Consider the following 19909-nt stretch of genomic DNA (forward strand, 5'->3'; position numbering starts at 1 on the left):
TGAAGCTTGCTGGATGGATACTCTCAAACACACCAAATTTTTTAGAGTTGTTACAGTCCGAGGTCGGCCAGTAGATTTTCTTTTCAGTGTAGAACCTGATGATTTAAAATATGATACCCAAGCTCTAATAGATTTTCTTTCAGGAACAGAATCATGCTGATCAAGTTCAAACCAAATGCTGCATGGTCACTGAGTAGTAACCACAGAACCACCATTACATATACATACTCCACAGTAAACTCATGATGTTTACCTAGCCAAGCCATTGCGCCTACTGAAACTGGCATGTACACCACTATCGATCGATACTCCTCCAGCATCAGTATCCCCAACAAAACTCACACAGTGGACTCTCCAAATACAGGAAGTCTTTTTACAGGAGTCTGTTTTGGGATTTACAGCCACTTGATCAAAATTCAGTGGTATTAAATTGTATATCAATTTCAATTATTCTTTTCTGAGTAAAGATTTCTTACTAACAGCATATAATTACTGGTGGTGAGTAATGAATAAGAAAAGAAACAACATTTGTAATAGATTTATGTTTCTTCATACAATTACACTGTCATACAGCTAATATATAACAAGCACTTTTGAATCGATATTTTATTTTTAGGAAACATCCACATAAATTTTGTACAAAAAAGATACTTGAATTAAATGCAAGTAAAATAAATCAAATAGGCTAATCTGAGATTTTAAAAGTTGTAAAACACTGCATAAATTTTTGCAAGCTTATACAGGGTTACTTTATAAAATGGAAAACATTTCTACTAATACATCTTCACTGCCGAACACACACACACACACACACACACACACACACACACACACACACACACACACACACACACACACACAATAATTTCACAACAGGGACCAAGTCAATCAATGTTCAATGAATAATCCAAAATGTAAACTTTCCAGAAAACTCTTTGTGCGAAAGTGTGCATTAAGTCTTTGTACCCACTGAGGCTAATGAACATGATACTGACATAAAACAAGCACAGAGAGAGAAAGAGAAAAAGAAAGAGAGAGAGAGAGAGAGAGAGAGAGAGAGAGAGAGAGAGAGAGAGAGAGAGAGAGAGAGGTAAGGTACCTACCAACCACTACTTTGGTTTGTTCCAGAAAAATAGAATCTGCTCAACAGTCAGTGTCTGCTATTAAACAAATATTTCTCAACAGTGAACTTTGTTCTTTGTAACGTGCATACCTATGCATGCATTGTAAAAAAGGAAATCAGAAGATTTGCTTGTTAAAATGAAACAAGAATAGAACTGTACAGCTAGCAAATCACACAAATATTTTACAACTGAAAAAAAAAAAAACAAATCATAAAATTTGAATACAGTGATGTAATTCATCTCTGTTGTAAACTATATAATAAACGCAACTATTACTGTGATTAGGCTTCCACAATTAAGTTCTGTGGCTCATAAAAAATTAAAGAAATAATGTCTCAGTTCTATAAGCCCTAAAGATGGGCAACTAGTTTATAAAAATAATATTTACATTGCATAATTACACATCCTTAACAATACGGGAGTATGAGCATTTCAAACATATGTACTATCTAAATATGACATGATATTTTTTTTTTTACGTTTTATCGATTCACAATTCCAAGTAACATCTAAAATAATGAGTGAGGGAATGCTTGTTAATGGAACTGTTTTCATTTTTCACTTCAGCACTATTTAATCAAGCAACATTCCCACCGTAGAATCAAGTCACAATGTTTAAATAAAAACATGAGAACTTGATAATTTTCCAAAGGAAGCGACACAAAACAAGCCTGTTGCAGACACGAGAAAAATACATAAAAGCTATATATTAGACAGTCTTTCATGAAGTGTGTGTGCTTAAGTAAATAAATACTCCACTATTCAATATGTTTGGCTGTGAACAAATAACTTTTTTGCTCCTGAATACTCTGACACTTCAGCTGGTACTGCCTGACTGTACTGCATCACTTTTGTAGGTATAATACTGCAAGTCAGCTGAGGAGCCTACATTTACTTTTTGCAGCTGATAACTGTTTACACTGAAAAGTTCTATGCTCCACATTTCATGCCAATTGAAAGGTACTTTTAACGAAATATATTTCACATTTAGTGATGACCAAAATACTAAGTTTAAGAGATTTCAAAAGCCTCGATGAGCACGGATTTTATGGAGCTTTACTTTTGAAGTAACCAGCAATATATTCTCATTCCTATACCAACAAGTCAAGTCTCTCATTCTCTAATTTACAACTGACAGAAGTACAACCGACCTCTGGCAGAGCCCAACATTAGATGGAAGCATTTCTATTCTTTAACCACCAAACCCGAAACGTTTTCCACAGCATTCAGACAGGGGGAGACAAAAAGTGCATGTGCGGAACCCTCCGTGGCAGAGTGTGCAGTGGCCATTCCGGGAGGTGGGCGCATTCTCAGTATGCCGAAGCTTCCTTGTACTCTGAACCTTCCATTGTAAAGAAGTCTTCCAGTTTCCACTGCAACGTTTCAAACGTAGGGCGTTTCATTGGATCCTTATGCCAGCATTCCAACATTATCTCATACAGGCTATTTGGGCAACCAGGAGGACACGGCATTCGATACCCATGTTCTACTTGATGAAGAACTTCTGCATTTGTCATACCTGAAAACACACACAATATATAATTATACATTATAAAGTTCTTTTTTCAATAAAAATGATAGTGAGACTCACTGCTAGACAAAACTAGATACATTAGGCACAATTATCAAGGAAGCATTGACTCACAGGCAGGCATAATGGAAAGATTGCCAGCATTCAAGCTTGCGGACAAAAGTCCTTCTTTGGAAATTAGAAAACACTTGTGTTCACACAAGCACAATTCACACACACACACGGCCACTGTCTCCTGCCACTGTGGCCCGACTGTGAGTCGGGATCAGGCCACAACAACTTGTGTGTGTGTGTGTGTGTGTGTGTGTGTGTGTGTGTGTGTGTGTGTGTGTGTGTGCACGCATGCATAAGTTTGTGTTTTATTTCCAAAGAGGGACATTTTGTCCAAAAGCTTAAATGTTTAGCAGTCTTTTCACCGGCCTGTCTGCAACTCAACAACGCCTCGCCTATGTGGCGAGCAGCAATCTATTCACATTCAATCACGAATTTTCTATTCTAATACAGAAATACTTCACGACACCACTTAAACAGAATACAGTTGACACAAAATGTTCAAACTTGTGCGAATGTTATACAATAAGTATTGTGGGACAGTCTGACTTCTTTCCATGATTAAGTTATATACAACGAGTCAACGCTCAACAACATGACACCGATACAAAGTATTACATGTCCACCAGTTTCTCCATTAATTTAAAAAATTTCAAATTAGGCAATTCTTATTATACCATTGATTGCCAATACTAGATTATATCAAAAAGGCTGTAATGATCAAATTAAACTTGGGGATCAGACTAGAAGACAAATCTAGGGATGGGCATTTATAATTAAAAGTCCATTAATTAGCTTTTTCAAATGATTAAATGGATAAATTAATCATACTGATTACCTGTGTCTTAGTAATCGATTATTTGATTAACTGTTATGTACTGTTTATTTTTATTTCCTCCTAAAATTATTTTTTAAGATGGACTATTTGCTCTACAAAAATTAAAGTAACAATATCACAACAACAAGGCTTAGTTATGGACGGAAGTCCAACTGGCCTATAGGCAGGTGGGGAGCAGAGAAAGACTGACATTACTGAAGAGATGAAAAAGAGAATGTTTACTTATTTCCCTCCAGCGGTGAAAACTCTTAGGTTTGTGTGCCTCACACCAATCAGCAACTATGTCATAGGCAAACCAGTCAGCTACTATGTCATAAGTTACACAAGTTTCAAGGATTGGTGAAAGCACATCACAGAGACAGATGGGTTCACACACACTTGTTATGTCATTTATTTCTGAACTGACACATACATAAGACTTCATCACACTACTTAAGATGTTGGCAGCAATCATAAACAGAGTGCAGTCAGCACAACATGTTCAAATTTGTGAGAACATTACACGATTAGCAATATGGAACAGTCACACTTCTTTTCCTAGTCAAGTTATAGGCATTCAGTCAACACTCAACAAGCTTTAAAACAAAAAAAAAAAGCAAATATAAATAATTAATTGTAGGGGCAATCAATTATGTAAAATTAATTATTTTGAAGAAATAGTGGTATATTATAATGACCACAAGAATAATTATGATTAATTGATTAATAGCAATTAATAATCCATCCCTTGTCAAAATCTAGTTCTAAGTTAGTGAAAAAACAGTCCTGTTAATTTGTGAACCACCATGTATAAATGTTGTACTGCTTCCATGCTCTTTACTGTTCCTTAAAATTACCACTGTACCATTCATAAATTTCTGTAGTTCCTGCATTTCTTCCCATTAAACTCCACTGACAAGCATTTTTAAATGCTCACACACTGAATGCAGTTATCAACAATATGTTCACACACAACCACATGAAAGATGAAAACTGATCTTCATGTCGACCCCCACAAAAAGTAAAAGGTGAATAAAAACTGTCTTACAATTCTGTGTACACGTGTAACTCCTTTATGCACATACCTGGATATGGGATACGACCATAGGTGACTAACTCAGTGAGAAGTATACCGAATGACCAGACATCAGACTTTATAGAAAACTTGCTGTAATTGGCAGCTTCTGGAGCAGTCCACTTAATTGGAAACCTGGCACCAACACGAGCTTCATACTCATCCTCCTGTACAACACAGAGATTTTCAAATCATTAGCCATATAAGTAAAGGTATATCACTAAAAGCACATTTGTTGAACAGAAACAATGAATTCATGTTTTGCATAAAAATATGTCGCTTAGTAAAAGACACCAAATATTGCTACTTGCATTAGCACAATCAAGGGCAACTCAAAACACCTGCAGATTAACCTCAAGTTTTCAGAGACAAAGATCATTTCTTTGCAAATAATGCCACAAGATTAATGAGGAAAAGTAGTATGACATATTTTAACTGAGAGTCTAGTTACTCAGGATTTTAAGTCATAAGAAAACAGTGTCGTGATATAGAAGAATAAAATACACAAATGTACAATACATACTGTATTTAGTCCAATTTTCACACCTCTCTTATCACAATATTTTGAGCAACATCTATTAGCCCCTCTTACAATTACCTATCTCTCTTTCTGGATTCCTTGGAAACCAGTTCCCCAGCCCTGAATTCTCTCTCTCATGAGGACAATGCTTCATCCTAGTTTTTTCAAGCAGAAAATAGAGTGCTGTGAATACTTTTTATCTGTAAAAATGGTGGTCATAATCAGCCCAGCGTGACAACTCCCGCAACACAAAACTCCCCATTTTGATTACCTTCCATCACCACACAAAATTTCTTGACTGCTGGTCTTTCAAGTTCTCCTGGAAGGTATTTTCGAAAAAGCTACTAAAAGAATAAATAAAATTACCAATTATCATCTAACAAAATAGAACTTACTCCTTCCTTAAAGTTAGTTTATGTCATATTCCTGTTAAAACTTCTTCAACGCTCGATGATTCAATACCTCTCTTGCGTTCTTCTTCAGGATTCTGCTGGTGTTCCTGAAAAGCCAAATACAGTCGAAGGACACTTTTGTTCACTTATAAAATGCTGTTTCCCAGCCATATTCCAAAGAAGTGGAGTAACCATGTAAAATTCTTCAGGCTGCTATTGTTGGACCATCATCATTCGATTACCGTATTTACTCAAATCTTAGCCACACTCGAATCTAAGCCGCACCTGAAAAATGAGACTCGAAATCGAGGAAAAAAAATTCCCGAATCTAAGCCGCACCTGAAATTTGAAACTCGAAATTCAAGGGGAGAGAAAAGTTTCAGACCACACCTCCAAATCAAAACAAAGTTGGTTCATTGCAACATGAGAAACAATTGAGGTCGAATGGATGAAGATACAGCTACAGTAGTTTGGTGCGAGTCGTAACCTTAACAGTTAAGCTTTACCAAGTAGCCATTGTTATGTCAAGCGCTCCGTCCGTATTTATACGGGTACCCTTCCTTTTTCACGTCTGGTTTGAATCAATTGCTTATTTTGCTTTGATCTGAGAAGTGCCGTTATCTTTCTTATAGGTGTTTAGGTCGCTCTCAGCTGAAAATGCATTATTGTACTGTGTCATGCATTGTTTCTCGCATTCTGATAATGAGTGTTTACGGTCTGTCGCCGCTCGTGGTATACCCTGCTATTGTGCAAACTACCGACGCTTAAAAAAAAAAAGTGAAACAATGTCAAGAGACTGCTATTTGTTGTTATTTACACTGCTGCTTTATTTGATAATGATCAGCAAGAACCAAATAATAGTCTCCGTATGATAGAAGATGTTCTGAACAAGAGTTTAGTGAAAATTTTTCTCTGTTTGAAAATCTTTGCAGACACCTCTTTAGTACATTACATTCTGCACAGAATTTAGAGTCATCTTAGATTTAAAAATCTAGTCAATAGCCGTGCTTCATTTCTGACTGTGTCACTATTAGGCATAAAAATAATACGAATATAAACATGACATGGTATGTATATTCTTCCGTGTTTGCTGTTGTCTCATTCTAGTTTCATAGTTTATTAGGCAAACAGGATTTAAATGAGATAGCAGCAAACACGAAAGAATACATGGTAAAATGTTTATATTCATATTATTCTTATGGTGAAGAGAATACTGCAAGTGATTCACACTTCATAAAAGTTGCTATTGGCAACCATCTCTTCGCATAGGTAGGAAATAATTCAGGAAGTAGAGTTGGCCATATTGAAAAACAGCCCAAACAGTCTTGCCAGTCGGATTTTCATAATACACTGAAATGCTGCTAGATTCGAAGATGAACAATACGGAATTTGTATTTACTTTGTTGGATAATGTATGAAAATGCAGTGGTCGAAACTCTGAGCGGAGAAAAAAAGATCGTCTTCCAACCCCCCCCCCCTCTTTTTTTTTTCTTTTCACGCAGAGGTTTTGGCGCCAGTATTTATCTTTGTGCCTGAAAAGCATGCCTGTGTAGCGCTACATATATTCGACTGCAGAAGTTAGTTGTGGCGGCACCTACCAACATTTTTCAGAACTTTCGCTTACTTTGCACTCTATTCTAAGCCGCAGGAGCTATTTTGGATCACAAAAACCGGAAAAAAATTGCATCTTAGATTCGAGTAAATACGGTCAATGAATTCAAAATATTATTGCTATTGTGCCACTTCAGTTTTTTTTTCCCCCTTCCTGGTAGCTGTTTTTATTCCTCACTCACTATTGCCGAGTGGTTTTCTGTGTCAGCGAGTAGATAAAAAGACAGAAGCCTGTAACCATAATCTCTGTCGAAATTGTACTCTTGCTTCAATATTGCAACTGCTTTGTTGACTTTCCTTCTGCATATGATATATTCTCTGGCTAGCATTTATGTTCTTTAAGTTCAAACTGGTTCACATTCTCCTCAGAGCTCTGCTATCACTGATTTTATATTTTGTCTCAAAAATGTGTGGTGTTCATGCTCTGTGATGTATTTTGTTACTGCACTTCCAGGTATTCAGGTAATCTTGTTGTAGATCAATGAAGTCTTATCATGTGTTGACTGAAAAGTATAGCCCTTATACAATTCCTTCAAAATATTCTGCATATGCTGTTCTTGTTTGCAATGTTGTTATTACCACTTCATTTTACAGGCCTATTTATATAAAGGTCATGATATTCATTGGCTATCAACATTTCCCTAAGGAAATCTGGTGCCAGTCACAAGCTGTATCTGTCACTGATGCGGACTACACGTAAAGACAGTGTTCAGAATGGCTTGCTTCTGGGCTGGATGGTGTAGCTTTTCTATAAATCTGTGTCCTAGAATACTGTGTCATATATTGATCAAAAAAATTATGAAATGGAGGCTGACATCACTCTCTGACTCAATGATAAAGCTGATTTTTAGATGAATGTTGTATAGAAAATTCTGGAATTTACATAGCTTGTCACTGTTGTGTGGTCGTGCAGCAAATCTGTCATCTATATAGAGGATCCAACAAGATAGTTATAGTTCTGCTTAGCTTAATGCCTTCCTTTTGAAATGCTAAAAAAAATGATAATTCCTACAGGCAACAAAGGTGAGCCCAAGAATCCCAGTCACATTGCTCATAAATTTCTCCCTTATATTTAAAACTAGCTGAGTACCAAGTGTTGCCTGCGTATGTATTTATTCCAATCTTCTATTAGTCCATCTCTTCCCCTTCCCCACACACTATCCATCTGCTCCTTCCTTCTCTCTCTATCCATTTGCTCCTTCCCCCTCTATCGATCTCCCCTCCCTCTCTATCTCCTTCCCCTTGTCTCTGTCCATCTCCTCCTTCCTCCTCACTGACTGTCGATATTCTCCTCACCCCTTCTCTCTCCACAATATCACCCCCACCTCAATAGAAGATTCTGGTTTTTACCCCACAGTATTTCTTTCCAGATAAGTAGTACATGTACAAAATTTAACAGAAATCGATCCAGGTGTTTAGGAGGAGCTTTTTACCTATGGCTTTACCAGTTTGCATGTCAAATACATTTCACATATATTTAATGTATTTTACACTTTCTTGAACACATAGTTCACTTGTATATCTCCAGCAAATTACGCTCTTTAGTTTTGTTTTCACACAGCTCAATCTTTATGACTCATCTACTGAACTATGAGTCATACAATGACATTTTCCAGAGGCCCTCTGTCGTGTATGTGAATACTGCCTACAAAACATGTCACAAATACAATTACTAGTAATGAAGTAATAAATTAAAATACCACACCTGATGCAGAAGTTTTACTGTACAATCAGTGAAAATGTAGTAAGTGATAAACTTCATCCATTTTGTGCACGTTGTCAGTGAGGAATGGTTTGAAATTATGTGTAAAGTTTGTTGCATCTCATTGAGTGCTCTCATTTTGAAATAATGCATGGATAAAGTCCAGGTATTCATGTGATGTGAGCTACACGTCTTTTTCACCCCCACCTCCACCATTTTCAAAGGTAGGTGTTTCTTATCCCCATAGTGATTCTTTCCACACAGTAAGTGATTTGTGTACAAAGATTGGCTGATATTGATCCATTGGTTTTGCAGGACACGTGGAACATACAACATACATTTTTATAACATGACTGGATTACATGACTGCAAGCATAACTGAAGCAGGTGGCACAAGTCTGGGACAATTTTACTTCCTATGAGCTGCATAATACCTGCTTGCTGGATGATAGTAATGAAGATTTGACACCGAATCTCACAAACATGTCAGCTGTGAATACTTTTACTCTGTTGTTTTAATGTCTGTTTTATACAGAAAAGTGATACTGTCTGTTGATAAGTGTTCAGGCACCTAGGAACACTAGGGGAATCCTGCAGAGATCCCAGCAGAAGGATCGAAATACCGAGGATTGAAGTTTGAAGAAGAACATTGCATGGCCTAACAACTCAGATGGTTTCACTATCAATAAGAATGGCCACAAAAGCTTGTTGACATACTCAGCAACAATGGTGTTCCTCCACCAGACTCGTTACAGTTCCTCAGAAGCTTGCTCCAACAACATCCATTCCTCTTCAATGAAACTCTCCATGCCACCCAGAACTTAAGCTAACCACAAGTATTAGTAACAGCAGGGTACCTTGAACCTGTCTTAGACAACTATTACACCTGGTAAACTGTCCAAACTACAGATGAGTCCTGGGTCAGCATGCAGTTTCAGTACAGTGAACAATCCACCTTGGTGTGGAAACTTCATTCTGAATTTCTTAGATACCTCAAATATCTTACTACTTCACTACCATCATCAACATCATTGTCTCTACACTAATGATATTCATGCGCATAGTATGATGCTCAACTCTTCCTGATACATTGCTTAACTGTAATCAAACCCACACTCTTTCCCCCTTACCTTAATTTTATAGCCCTATCAAAATTACATTAGGATAAATAGCTACGACAGAAGTACTGAATGAGGTTCATGAGGAAGGCATAGCATACATTTAGCCAGTGCCACAAGAGCTGTAGATGCAGCAACAACATGTGATTGCCTGACTTTAACACTGCCACTATTGCACTTGTCACTCTCAGTACTCCGCAGTTTCAAGAGGCTTCTTGTCCTGTGGGATCTTTTGTTGGGCATTAAGATTTTTGTTTTCATTTTTTAACAGTTTAGGGCTAATATTTTAATCGACATAATTCTCTTGACCAGGGATTACTGAATGAAGTAAGTTGAGAAAAATCATTTTGTGCTACATGCCTACACTGTCACCAACTCTTCTTCATCACTCTAGCACACATTCTGTTATTAACAAGACACCCACCATGTTAAAGTAGGAGATAGGTGGTTTCATCTTTGAAGTTAATGAATAATTTAAAGGTTGGTGCTTCTTAATCAAGTATCTCCACATTAACCACAGTTACCCATACATGAAATCAATGAACTGGCAAAGGCATATGGGCATCCAGTCATTAGGCTGTCACCTTATCACTGGCATTTAAATACAAGAATTGAAATGGATCCAAATTAATGGTTATGTTGCCAGCACCTTCAGCTGACTGTATACACCAAGAACACACTCTCCTACATCAATATCATTAACCACCCGACAGAAAAGAATATTTATAGTCGTTAAAGTATGAGGCACAAGTACCTGAGGGTAAGGAGAAAATTCTCACAGTCAATGAGGCATGTAGCAGAAAGAGTGTATCACACAAAAAAATAAAATTTCACATAGGAATGAACCGCCGTTCACAAGCAGATGAGTTTTGTTCCTGTATATGCATGTATAAGTGGTGTGTGTGTGTGTGTGTGTGTGTGTGTGTGTGTGTGTGTGTGTGTTGTCTATTTCAGAAGAAGGCCTTCTGGCCAAAAGCTTTGTGCCTAGCAGTCTTTTTGTTGAGCCTGTCTGCGACTCAACATCTCCGCTATATGATGAATAGCAATGTATCTGTCCTTATCATCCTGGATTTTCCATTCATCTATTTTATTTCATAACAATTTTCTTTGGATATGGGTCCACTATTGTTGCAATTTTCAAAATGACTCGACCACTGCCTGCAACAGCAAACCTCTCGGTTTATTATCAGTATAAATGTTGGATTCTACGAAAATGCAGCACACGGATATCACTCATATCTATGCATTTATTTGTACATTTATTTAAGAGGAACATTGAAGCATATACGAATCTGTTCTTTCTCACTGTACAGTCAACACATTCAACACCACTTGAAATAAACATCAGCTTTTCCTCTTGTGCTGACCAATCAGTACAAAAGGTTTCTACATGAGTGGAAAAATTTTACAATTTCAATGTGCAATTGTGTTGTTAAATCAGGGTACAGAACAGCCAAACACAATGTTACTGACGAAAATTTCTGAGAGAAACCCAGAGAAATCTACATTTCAGTCCTGTAAGTAGACCACATAAAACTTAACTCTAGAGCCAGTTGGAAACATTTTTTTTCTGTGTAGCTGGGTGTTATGTGGTTAAGGTACACATTGACATTACACACAGACAAATCTTAATCCAATAAATCTGCACAAGTAAAAGTAATATTTTATGAGAGAACATGTAGCAATTCTTTTATCTGCATTTACTGTAAATCACAAACCAATTTAGAGGATACCTTCCATTTAAAATGTAAAACATCATTACCTTTATGAGTCTCGCCAAACCAAAATCAGCAATTTTAACAATGTTTCCATCGCCAACCAGAACATTTCGCGCCGCCAAATCCCTATGGATGTAGTTCTGCGATTCCAGGTATGCCATTCCTGCTGCTATTTGTGCAGCCATATCTATCAGCTGTGGCAACTTCAGAGAGCGTCCCTTCCCTGGAAGGAGGATACCGTCTTGCAATAACTTTTCTTTGTCGTCACTTCACCCGACATTATCTTTAAAAATTAGATGCAGTGAAAAACACTGTTGATGAAATGTTATCAATTCAATGTTATCAATTCATAGTAAGGATGTTATGGCTACAGTATTTCACAGTTTCACCTGACTGTGCAATGAGGGTGGTGTGAAGATAAGTGGATTTCTCACATATAAACATGTATCTCTTCACAGAATAATTTTATCCTACTCTCCAGTAACCAATTAGTTCCACTTTTTGTGCAGAGTACTGCGATGTCAAATATGTAACATAACATTACGTTACAACTGTTACCATCCTCCACAGTGACTAGATGGTAATGAGAGTTCAAAACATGTGTTATATCAACTCTCATCTGACAGTAAGTTAACTGATTACCATTGTGATGTCAGGTTTCCTAACTTCATTGATAACTGGTGAAAAGATGATTGTTAACAAGTTACAATCCTGTCGAATGCAAATTTGTCCACAGGTTAATACTTGGAGCACTTAATGATACTCCTTCAAAAGTGGCAATGTGACAACTATGCAGCTCACACACTAATCCTCGACATCCATCATATTCACAAAATTTCTCTCATATCATTTCCAGAGGAAAACATCAAATGTTACAAAAAATTGTGATACTGAACTAGTATCGCAATGGAATAGATAAACTTCAATAACTGAAAATTAGGAGGTATCAATGAAGATCCATGACATAAGATTACAATTGTCTGAAGCATTGCATGCAACATCTCACGTGCAAAAATTTGAATATATGATTAATTTCTTTGTACTTTTCATTTGTATGATCTCATTAATTGTTACTCTGTACAAAAAAAAAAAAAAAAAAAAAAAAAAAAATCTTAGACTTTAATATATTTGAGTACTACTTGTACCACACAATGACAATAAGGAAATAGAAAGTCCTTGGTATAATATAAATGTTTTTCAAACACAAATTCAGGTACTACCATTGTAGACCACATGTTGACTTCTGTTTCAAAAAAATATTTTAAATTTATGACATCCCATTCCTTTACAAAAGAGTTTTAACCAGGTAAATGTACAGATTGCACTACAAAGTATTGATAGCACACGTATTTACCTTGCAAATATTCTAGCAAACTTCCATTCTTCATAAGTTCAGTGACAATATATATGGGTTCCTCTAATGTGCACACTGCATAGAGCTGAATTAATTTATTGTGTCTTAGCTTCTTCATAATATGAGCTTCCGCCATAAAATCTTGCCCATCCATGGTTCCTGTAACACCATTACTGTAATCAGTTGTCAGGATATGAATAGAGAAAAGTGTGACTTATGTGAGCTACATATAGAGCATTAGTGGCCCTTCAGTTGAAGCTTTTATTTTATTTCATTTAGTTCTTACACAGGAACTAAAGATAAAAATAGATAACTGAAAGTTACATAATTTATCAAATGTACTCTTCAAAATTCATTCTGTGTACCTGGCTTAAGGGTTTTTATGGCTACAGGGGTAGTGTTGTTCCACAAGCCCTCCCAGACCTCACCAAACTGGCCGTGACCTAACTTGCGGACGAACTTGAGGGACGAGCGGTCTATCTCCCACTGGTCTCGCGTGCTGTGGGACAGACCACCAGTAACTGGCTTCTCCACCTGTTACAATAATACATCAGTGCAAAATTAGTCCAGGACACTACCACATTTTTATCACTCAGAAGTCATTCAAGTTCTCTACACTTTCTAAAAACAGAACTTTATCAACAAGACACACTTGACTCCTTCATATGGCAATTCAAATCATGAAACTGCAGCATTTAGCAAAAATCTCACATTTCTGAAGTAGTTCACAATATTTACTACAGCAATTAAGTAATCTTGCAGTCTTTTCTAATCCAAGAAACTCCAATTTGTCTCAATTTTTACATTACCTGAAGTACAGTAATACGAGATGAATTACAAAATTATTGTTAAATCACTAATTTATAAAAAAATGACTCATCTTGCTAGAAACACAATATAATTTTTTGAAGTTAAACCACAATTTACTTTCTAATAATCATAATTATAAAAGCTGACACTTATTTGGTCCTTTTCAACTAGATACTTAAATGTGCACAGATCTCAAATTTCCCTCAAAAATTTTGCACTTGAAGACATCTAACATGGCTATTGGTTGCAGTAGTCTTATCTAGTGACTTAAATCCACTGAAAACTGTGTTTCAAGAAAAACGGGACAAACATTTTTTGAAGTCAAGGTAACATGACATCAAGATGTTTAAGTTCAGTAGCAAAAAAATTTGAGGCAAAAGCAAGTTCTCACCAATATTGCATCAGATGATTACCGACTTTATTAAAATGCGACCCCATGGACAAAGTTAGTTGTAAAAATGTTATAAAGTAAGGCACAAAACAAGACATTTCACTCCTGAAGTAAAGTGAAACCCAGAATTTATTTTAACGTGTGTACAGTACGTGTCACAGAGTGCAGTTAGTGTTTTTTTTTATTATTATTATTACTAAAGTTGAAATTATATGTACGTAAGTGTGACAGCAAAAACACAAAGGAACGAGTCCTTTCATTAAAATCAGCTAAAAAATTTGAAATTTTATCAATAAGAAAGAAAATTCCGTAACACTGATCAAAAAGCATTGAAGACAGCAGACCAATTTAAATATTTCAATTATTCTATATTCTGTAAATATCAATGGTATAGATGTTAATGACCGAAAAGATAAATTTAATATGAACAAAATCAACCTAGTTACAATTCTACATTTTGACATTTAAGTGATTTAAACATACTGCCATATAAATAAATAAAAATATCTTTGTTCAATTACATTTTTTTAAAGTATGTTACGACATGATGTACAATTAGAAAGATCCCACGTTTGAGTCCCAGACGTCCAGCACACAGTTATAATCTATCAGGAGGTTTTATGAGATGTAATTCACTGACACATTTCACATCACTGAATGCATATAGCAGGACAAATCTGTTAGCGGATTAATCACATCTGAAGATGGCAGTAAATCAGCAAAACTGGTATCAGTAATGTGAACATTGTATTTGTAAGGTGCTCTTCACATAGTAAATGATCATCATATAAACAGCTGAATTATGACTGTGGTAATGCTAGTGAATACAAATAATCACCACAGATGAGATCAGGTTATCATCGCCCATAAATGCTGGCTAAGAGTATGATGATTCAAGTTCAAAGTACAAAACACACTAACCGAAAAAATATAATGTATGTGACAAGTAACAGCAGTATTCTAGTGTTTCCAATTATGTCATCATATTTCACATAAAACTGATAACACTAGCAAACAGATTTATGTTGTTTTTGAGCATATTAATTATTTGGCATTTTCCCAACTGACTTACTGGAATGAGCTTAGTTCAGTTTACATTCAAGATGTTCTGAAATCTTATATGGTTGTATGAAATAGTTAATTCCAAACACAGAATCAAAAAACTAAATCTCTTTTATTTCCGTATTTTGTCTCTCTATTTTCTCAATGGTTTTCAGTTACCTCTAACTCAGAAAGTCTAAAAGTCTAAGAACTATGATCTGTCGATCTAGCAACAAATTTTGTTCTAATTCGTGGTAGAGCTTCACAGTATTTCACAGGTCATGAAGTACTGAAACAAAGAGAGAGAGTGTGTGTGTGTGTGTGTGTGTGTGTGTGTGTGTGTGTGTGTGTGTGTGTGTTTCTTGCTGAACACCACAGAACAAGCAAATATTCAAATACATACGAAAGTGTGTCTTACACATTAAGTTAGATGTTAATTAAATTTAATGCTAAAGTGATGTTGAGTCAAAAATCAAAATACACTAGTCTAAATGTTTTACAGCACGAGCTGTCTAAAATAACTTCCTTGAAAAGCTGAACACACATTCAGATGTTGGTAAACTAATAGCTTTGGATTTATCACTCTGAATTTGGTATTCATTAAGGAAAATGAATAACACAAATTAACTATTGTTATGAAATTTGATTTGTTGACTTGTTATATTGTAACAGTACAGCATACACACACATTTTCAAGCAGAATTTAATAAGGCACAACAAAAATACTTGCTGTCACATTGAGATGAATTGAAAGTGGGTCTACATTAATCTTGAGAAACATTTTTACTTTGCGCATAACTGAGCTTGGAAATTTATAACAAAAAGGAAATTGGGAAGATAACCATACTCTGACTGGAAAGGCAATTCAAACGCAAACAACAACAAATACCAAGCAAGCAAAAGGTTTTTATAACTTGAATACTTTGGTCTTAGTTGAGCACTTTATAACAAAGATTATTTGCAGTCTTCACCATAGCGAGAAAGATGTTGAGACTGCTGTAAGTATTGACACAGACATTAATGAAGATTATTTTAAATCCCAAATTACAGACTGTATTTCTTTCTGTACATTGTTGATGCACTGAAGATATTTCTGACAAAGTGGTTAACCATCAACACACAAATTGAAAGTGCAAACGAATTCAACCAGGCACAACATATGAAATAGTGCACTTAAGGTAACAAATACCTACATTAAACAGAACTAATATGGACTGAGAAGTATTTTGCATAAGCCGCAAAACAACTTTTTATGAAAAATCTAACTTTTATCAAGCAATGTGTGTCTGATGCCACACATTAACACATAACATTCAAAATGTGACCACTACATTTCTGCAATGTCACTACAAGGAAGGTACTTCTATACAGAATGAAGCAGCAAAAAGCATATCATCAAGGAATTCAACTACAACAGCAATGTAACTGAGAGATAACAATAACAAAAGAATCTGATGCAGCTGAGGAATGATTTTCATTCATAGTATAATGGTTCTATGTGCATATAAATAATCCAACAAATGTGGAACAAGTTCACTAAATTAACGAACACAAAGAATAGTGCAAAAAATAGTGGATAGCCCCTATATGCTTAGCACATAATTATTCTATAGTATGGAAATACACAAAAACAATGCTTTTCTAGAAAGTGCTAAAGCAGCAATGTGATATATACAGTGCTTATTTCTCTATGCAAGTGATTTATCGACACCCTAGGCATCCATACATTTCCATTCTGCATTCTGGTTCAAAATGGGCTATAAATATATGCAAGAAGAAGCACATGCAAGTAATTATACACGCAATAACTCCTAACATTCTGTTGTGTGTAACAATGCTACAGTAAATAGCCATGATTTACCAAAATATCCAGCAGGGGAAGCAGTAAAGAAAACAAAAGAGTAAATTGGTCCATTGGCACCAAATTATCATATAACACAAAATATTAGATCAGTTTAACAACAGATCCTGTAACTCAACAACTACATAAAATGAAAAAAAAAGAAACAAATATTAAGACTGTTAGTGAAAACTAAGCTTTACACATGTGACAAATATTTTTACCACAGTCTTTCCATGATGCCTGCTCAGTTCCACTAATTTTCCAGCAGATTGAGCTAAGAGTGTCTAGAATTAAAATATAGACACTGAATAAATATGTGCACTCAAAATCTGTTAACAATTGATCTTTAACTATTTTTTTTTACAAATAAATGTCTACAGAGCTTTATCACATCTTGTACAGAAGCCATGCTTTCTGTAAAGAAAATTATTTGCATTTTTGTGACAAACAGAATGCAGAAATAAAAGTATGGATGAAGCACTGATGATTCGACAATATACTGTTTCATTATTTCCAAAATACATGTGACTAAGGTAGTTCTTACATTAATAAATATTGCAATATAGAAACAGTTTACATTTTAGAAAAACACATGCAATGCCAATGAACTGCTGCTCCTAGGTGACTTCATTCAGCAACAGCAATAAAGATATCACAGAGGAGCAAATGGTATTTATGGCAAAACGAGGTAGAAAATGAAGCAGCTGAAGCAAATTATCTGAGATATTATTGCAAAGTTTATTTCAGCTTTCATCCACGAAATCAAGTTATAAACGGTATTCCATTTGAATACAGTATTAATGAAGATATCTGAAGCAAAAGAATTCACACGAAAACAAGACAATCTCAGTCCATACAAATACCTTACCAAAATATGCGAACATGCTTTAATAATTTTATTTCTCAGAAGTGCAATGTAAATGTTTCTACTTTCAGATACACATGCACTAGTAGCCCGCACACCGAGAACCAAAAATATAAAGTTCTTAGTCATTACTAACATAATCCTTAGTGCATTGAAAACTTAGTAATTCTGAAAATACTGGTCGATCCATTTAAGCAACATTTTAAGATGAAAAGCAAGATAAACAAAAATGTCTGCAGAAAGAGCTTCCCTGTTATATTACTTTTTTCTGTTGCAATGACTGTTATAACAAAAAGGAAAAAAAAACAGCCAGCAATTTTCTAAAGAATTTTTACTGAAATTCACAAATTTTTAAGCACCACACAATGCTATGCAGCAGGAAAAGGTTTTGAAAACATTACTTACCTGAATGCATGGTTTCCTAAGGTTCACACAGAGTCCATCTGCATCCTTGCTGTAGTGCTCTACAAGCTCTTGCAGAGTACGGAATGCTGTGCGACGAGCGATGAAGAAGCCTCCCTCATCAAGTTGCCTTATTCGATAGTGCTTAACAGTATCCCCATCCCTTACTGTGAATGGAGTAAACCAAACAAAATATATATCACATTATATATTACAAATTCATGTAAGCACAATTCATATTACAACACTTACAGTTACAGTACATGAGAAGCAACTTTTGACTGCCTAACCATACTTTGTTTCTAATATTATGGATTAATAACTACTTCTGAAGGAATTTACAACAACCAGTTACTATACAGACTTTTTGGCACACTCCACAGTCGATAACCAAATTTCCACGTTTTTACAGGCCGTAACACGAGAGTCACATTAATTACACAAAACAGAACATTTACATTTATATTTCATTATATGAAAATATTTAATAGTAAGACTCTTGTAATACACTACAAAGGGAGAATGTGTTAACAGATTCAAACTAAGACGGAGAAAAGCATTCTATGTATGTATGATTTATGGTGAGGATGAGTATGATTTAGGACATCTTTCTAACAACTCTAAAAGCATCAGCCCTGAAAGTGGCAAGTGTTTCTTTTTTTTTTTGTTGCAAACAAATGACTCACATCTGCGAGCAATGCAGTTCAAATTCCATTCCTATTTGACCATTTTTCGGTGGTTTCTTAAATTGCTTAGAGTGCAGGGTGGGGGGGGGACTTCAAAAACTAAGTTACACATGTCTTCACAACCTGAGGGCATTGTACAATAAGAGTGGTGCATTGTCAGAGGAGAGTACATGTTTCTGAGTATCTTGCAGACACAGTTCTGGACAACAGGTGCATCATATTTTGCAAATGAAATGGTGCAACAACTAGAAACATTCTCCAGAGTTGTAGTACCTGGGGCAGTACAATTCTTGTGGGCAAACAACCTAAATTATGCACAGATTCACCATAAAATTCTGGCTGTATATGGTTAAAATGCAATGTCAAGTCCAGCCATTGTGAAATTGGGCCAATGATGTGTCCAAAGCCACGCATACTCACATAGGTGGTGGTGGTGGTGATCGAGAAGGAAGACTGTCCATCAACCACAGATGACGCTGTTTGGTCGATTGAGGATCTGATTCTCAATAAGATTTCCATTGTTGATGACGTTCACATAGCAATTCTCAAGTGGTTCCATGACCAATGATACAATGTCTATCATTGAAGACCTTAATGACTGGTAGAATGTTCCTTCCATTGTTATCAGGCACTTGGTGACTATGCTGAAAAACAGTGTTATGTATCTGTGTGCAGCATTCAATAAAAGATACTTGGTCTGCTGTAATATACATACATTGTATCTTCCTTCCCCTATCTATTCTTGTGCTCCATCTTTAATGACCTCGTCAACTGCTGCTGTTGTAGTCCTCAGTACAAAGACATGTCTGATACAGCTCTTCACAACAGTCCATCATGTGCAAGCCTCATCACTTCATC

At 35.7% G+C, this 19909-nt stretch overlaps 1 protein-coding gene across 1 annotated transcript in view; it reads right to left on the minus strand.

Annotated features, from left to right (window-relative positions):
- Positions 1–523: 523 nt before the first annotated feature.
- The window catches only part of LOC126271937 (tyrosine-protein kinase Src42A), a 193552-nt gene continuing 174166 nt past the window's right edge, over positions 524–19909 (minus strand). Inside the window, exons 3-8 of the mRNA XM_049974358.1 lie at positions 18369–18532; positions 13379–13547; positions 13014–13172; positions 11704–11882; positions 4609–4765; positions 524–2643 (exon numbers count right to left, since the gene is read on the minus strand). Of these exons, the coding sequence (XP_049830315.1) occupies positions 2435–2643; positions 4609–4765; positions 11704–11882; positions 13014–13172; positions 13379–13547; positions 18369–18532 (1037 nt within the window). The 3' untranslated portion in view covers positions 524–2434. The remainder of the gene's footprint in view (positions 2644–4608; positions 4766–11703; positions 11883–13013; positions 13173–13378; positions 13548–18368; positions 18533–19909) is intronic.

The sequence above is a fragment of the Schistocerca gregaria genome, chromosome 5, assembly GCF_023897955.1.
Source record: "Schistocerca gregaria isolate iqSchGreg1 chromosome 5, iqSchGreg1.2, whole genome shotgun sequence".
NCBI lineage: Eukaryota > Metazoa > Arthropoda > Insecta > Orthoptera > Acrididae > Schistocerca > Schistocerca gregaria.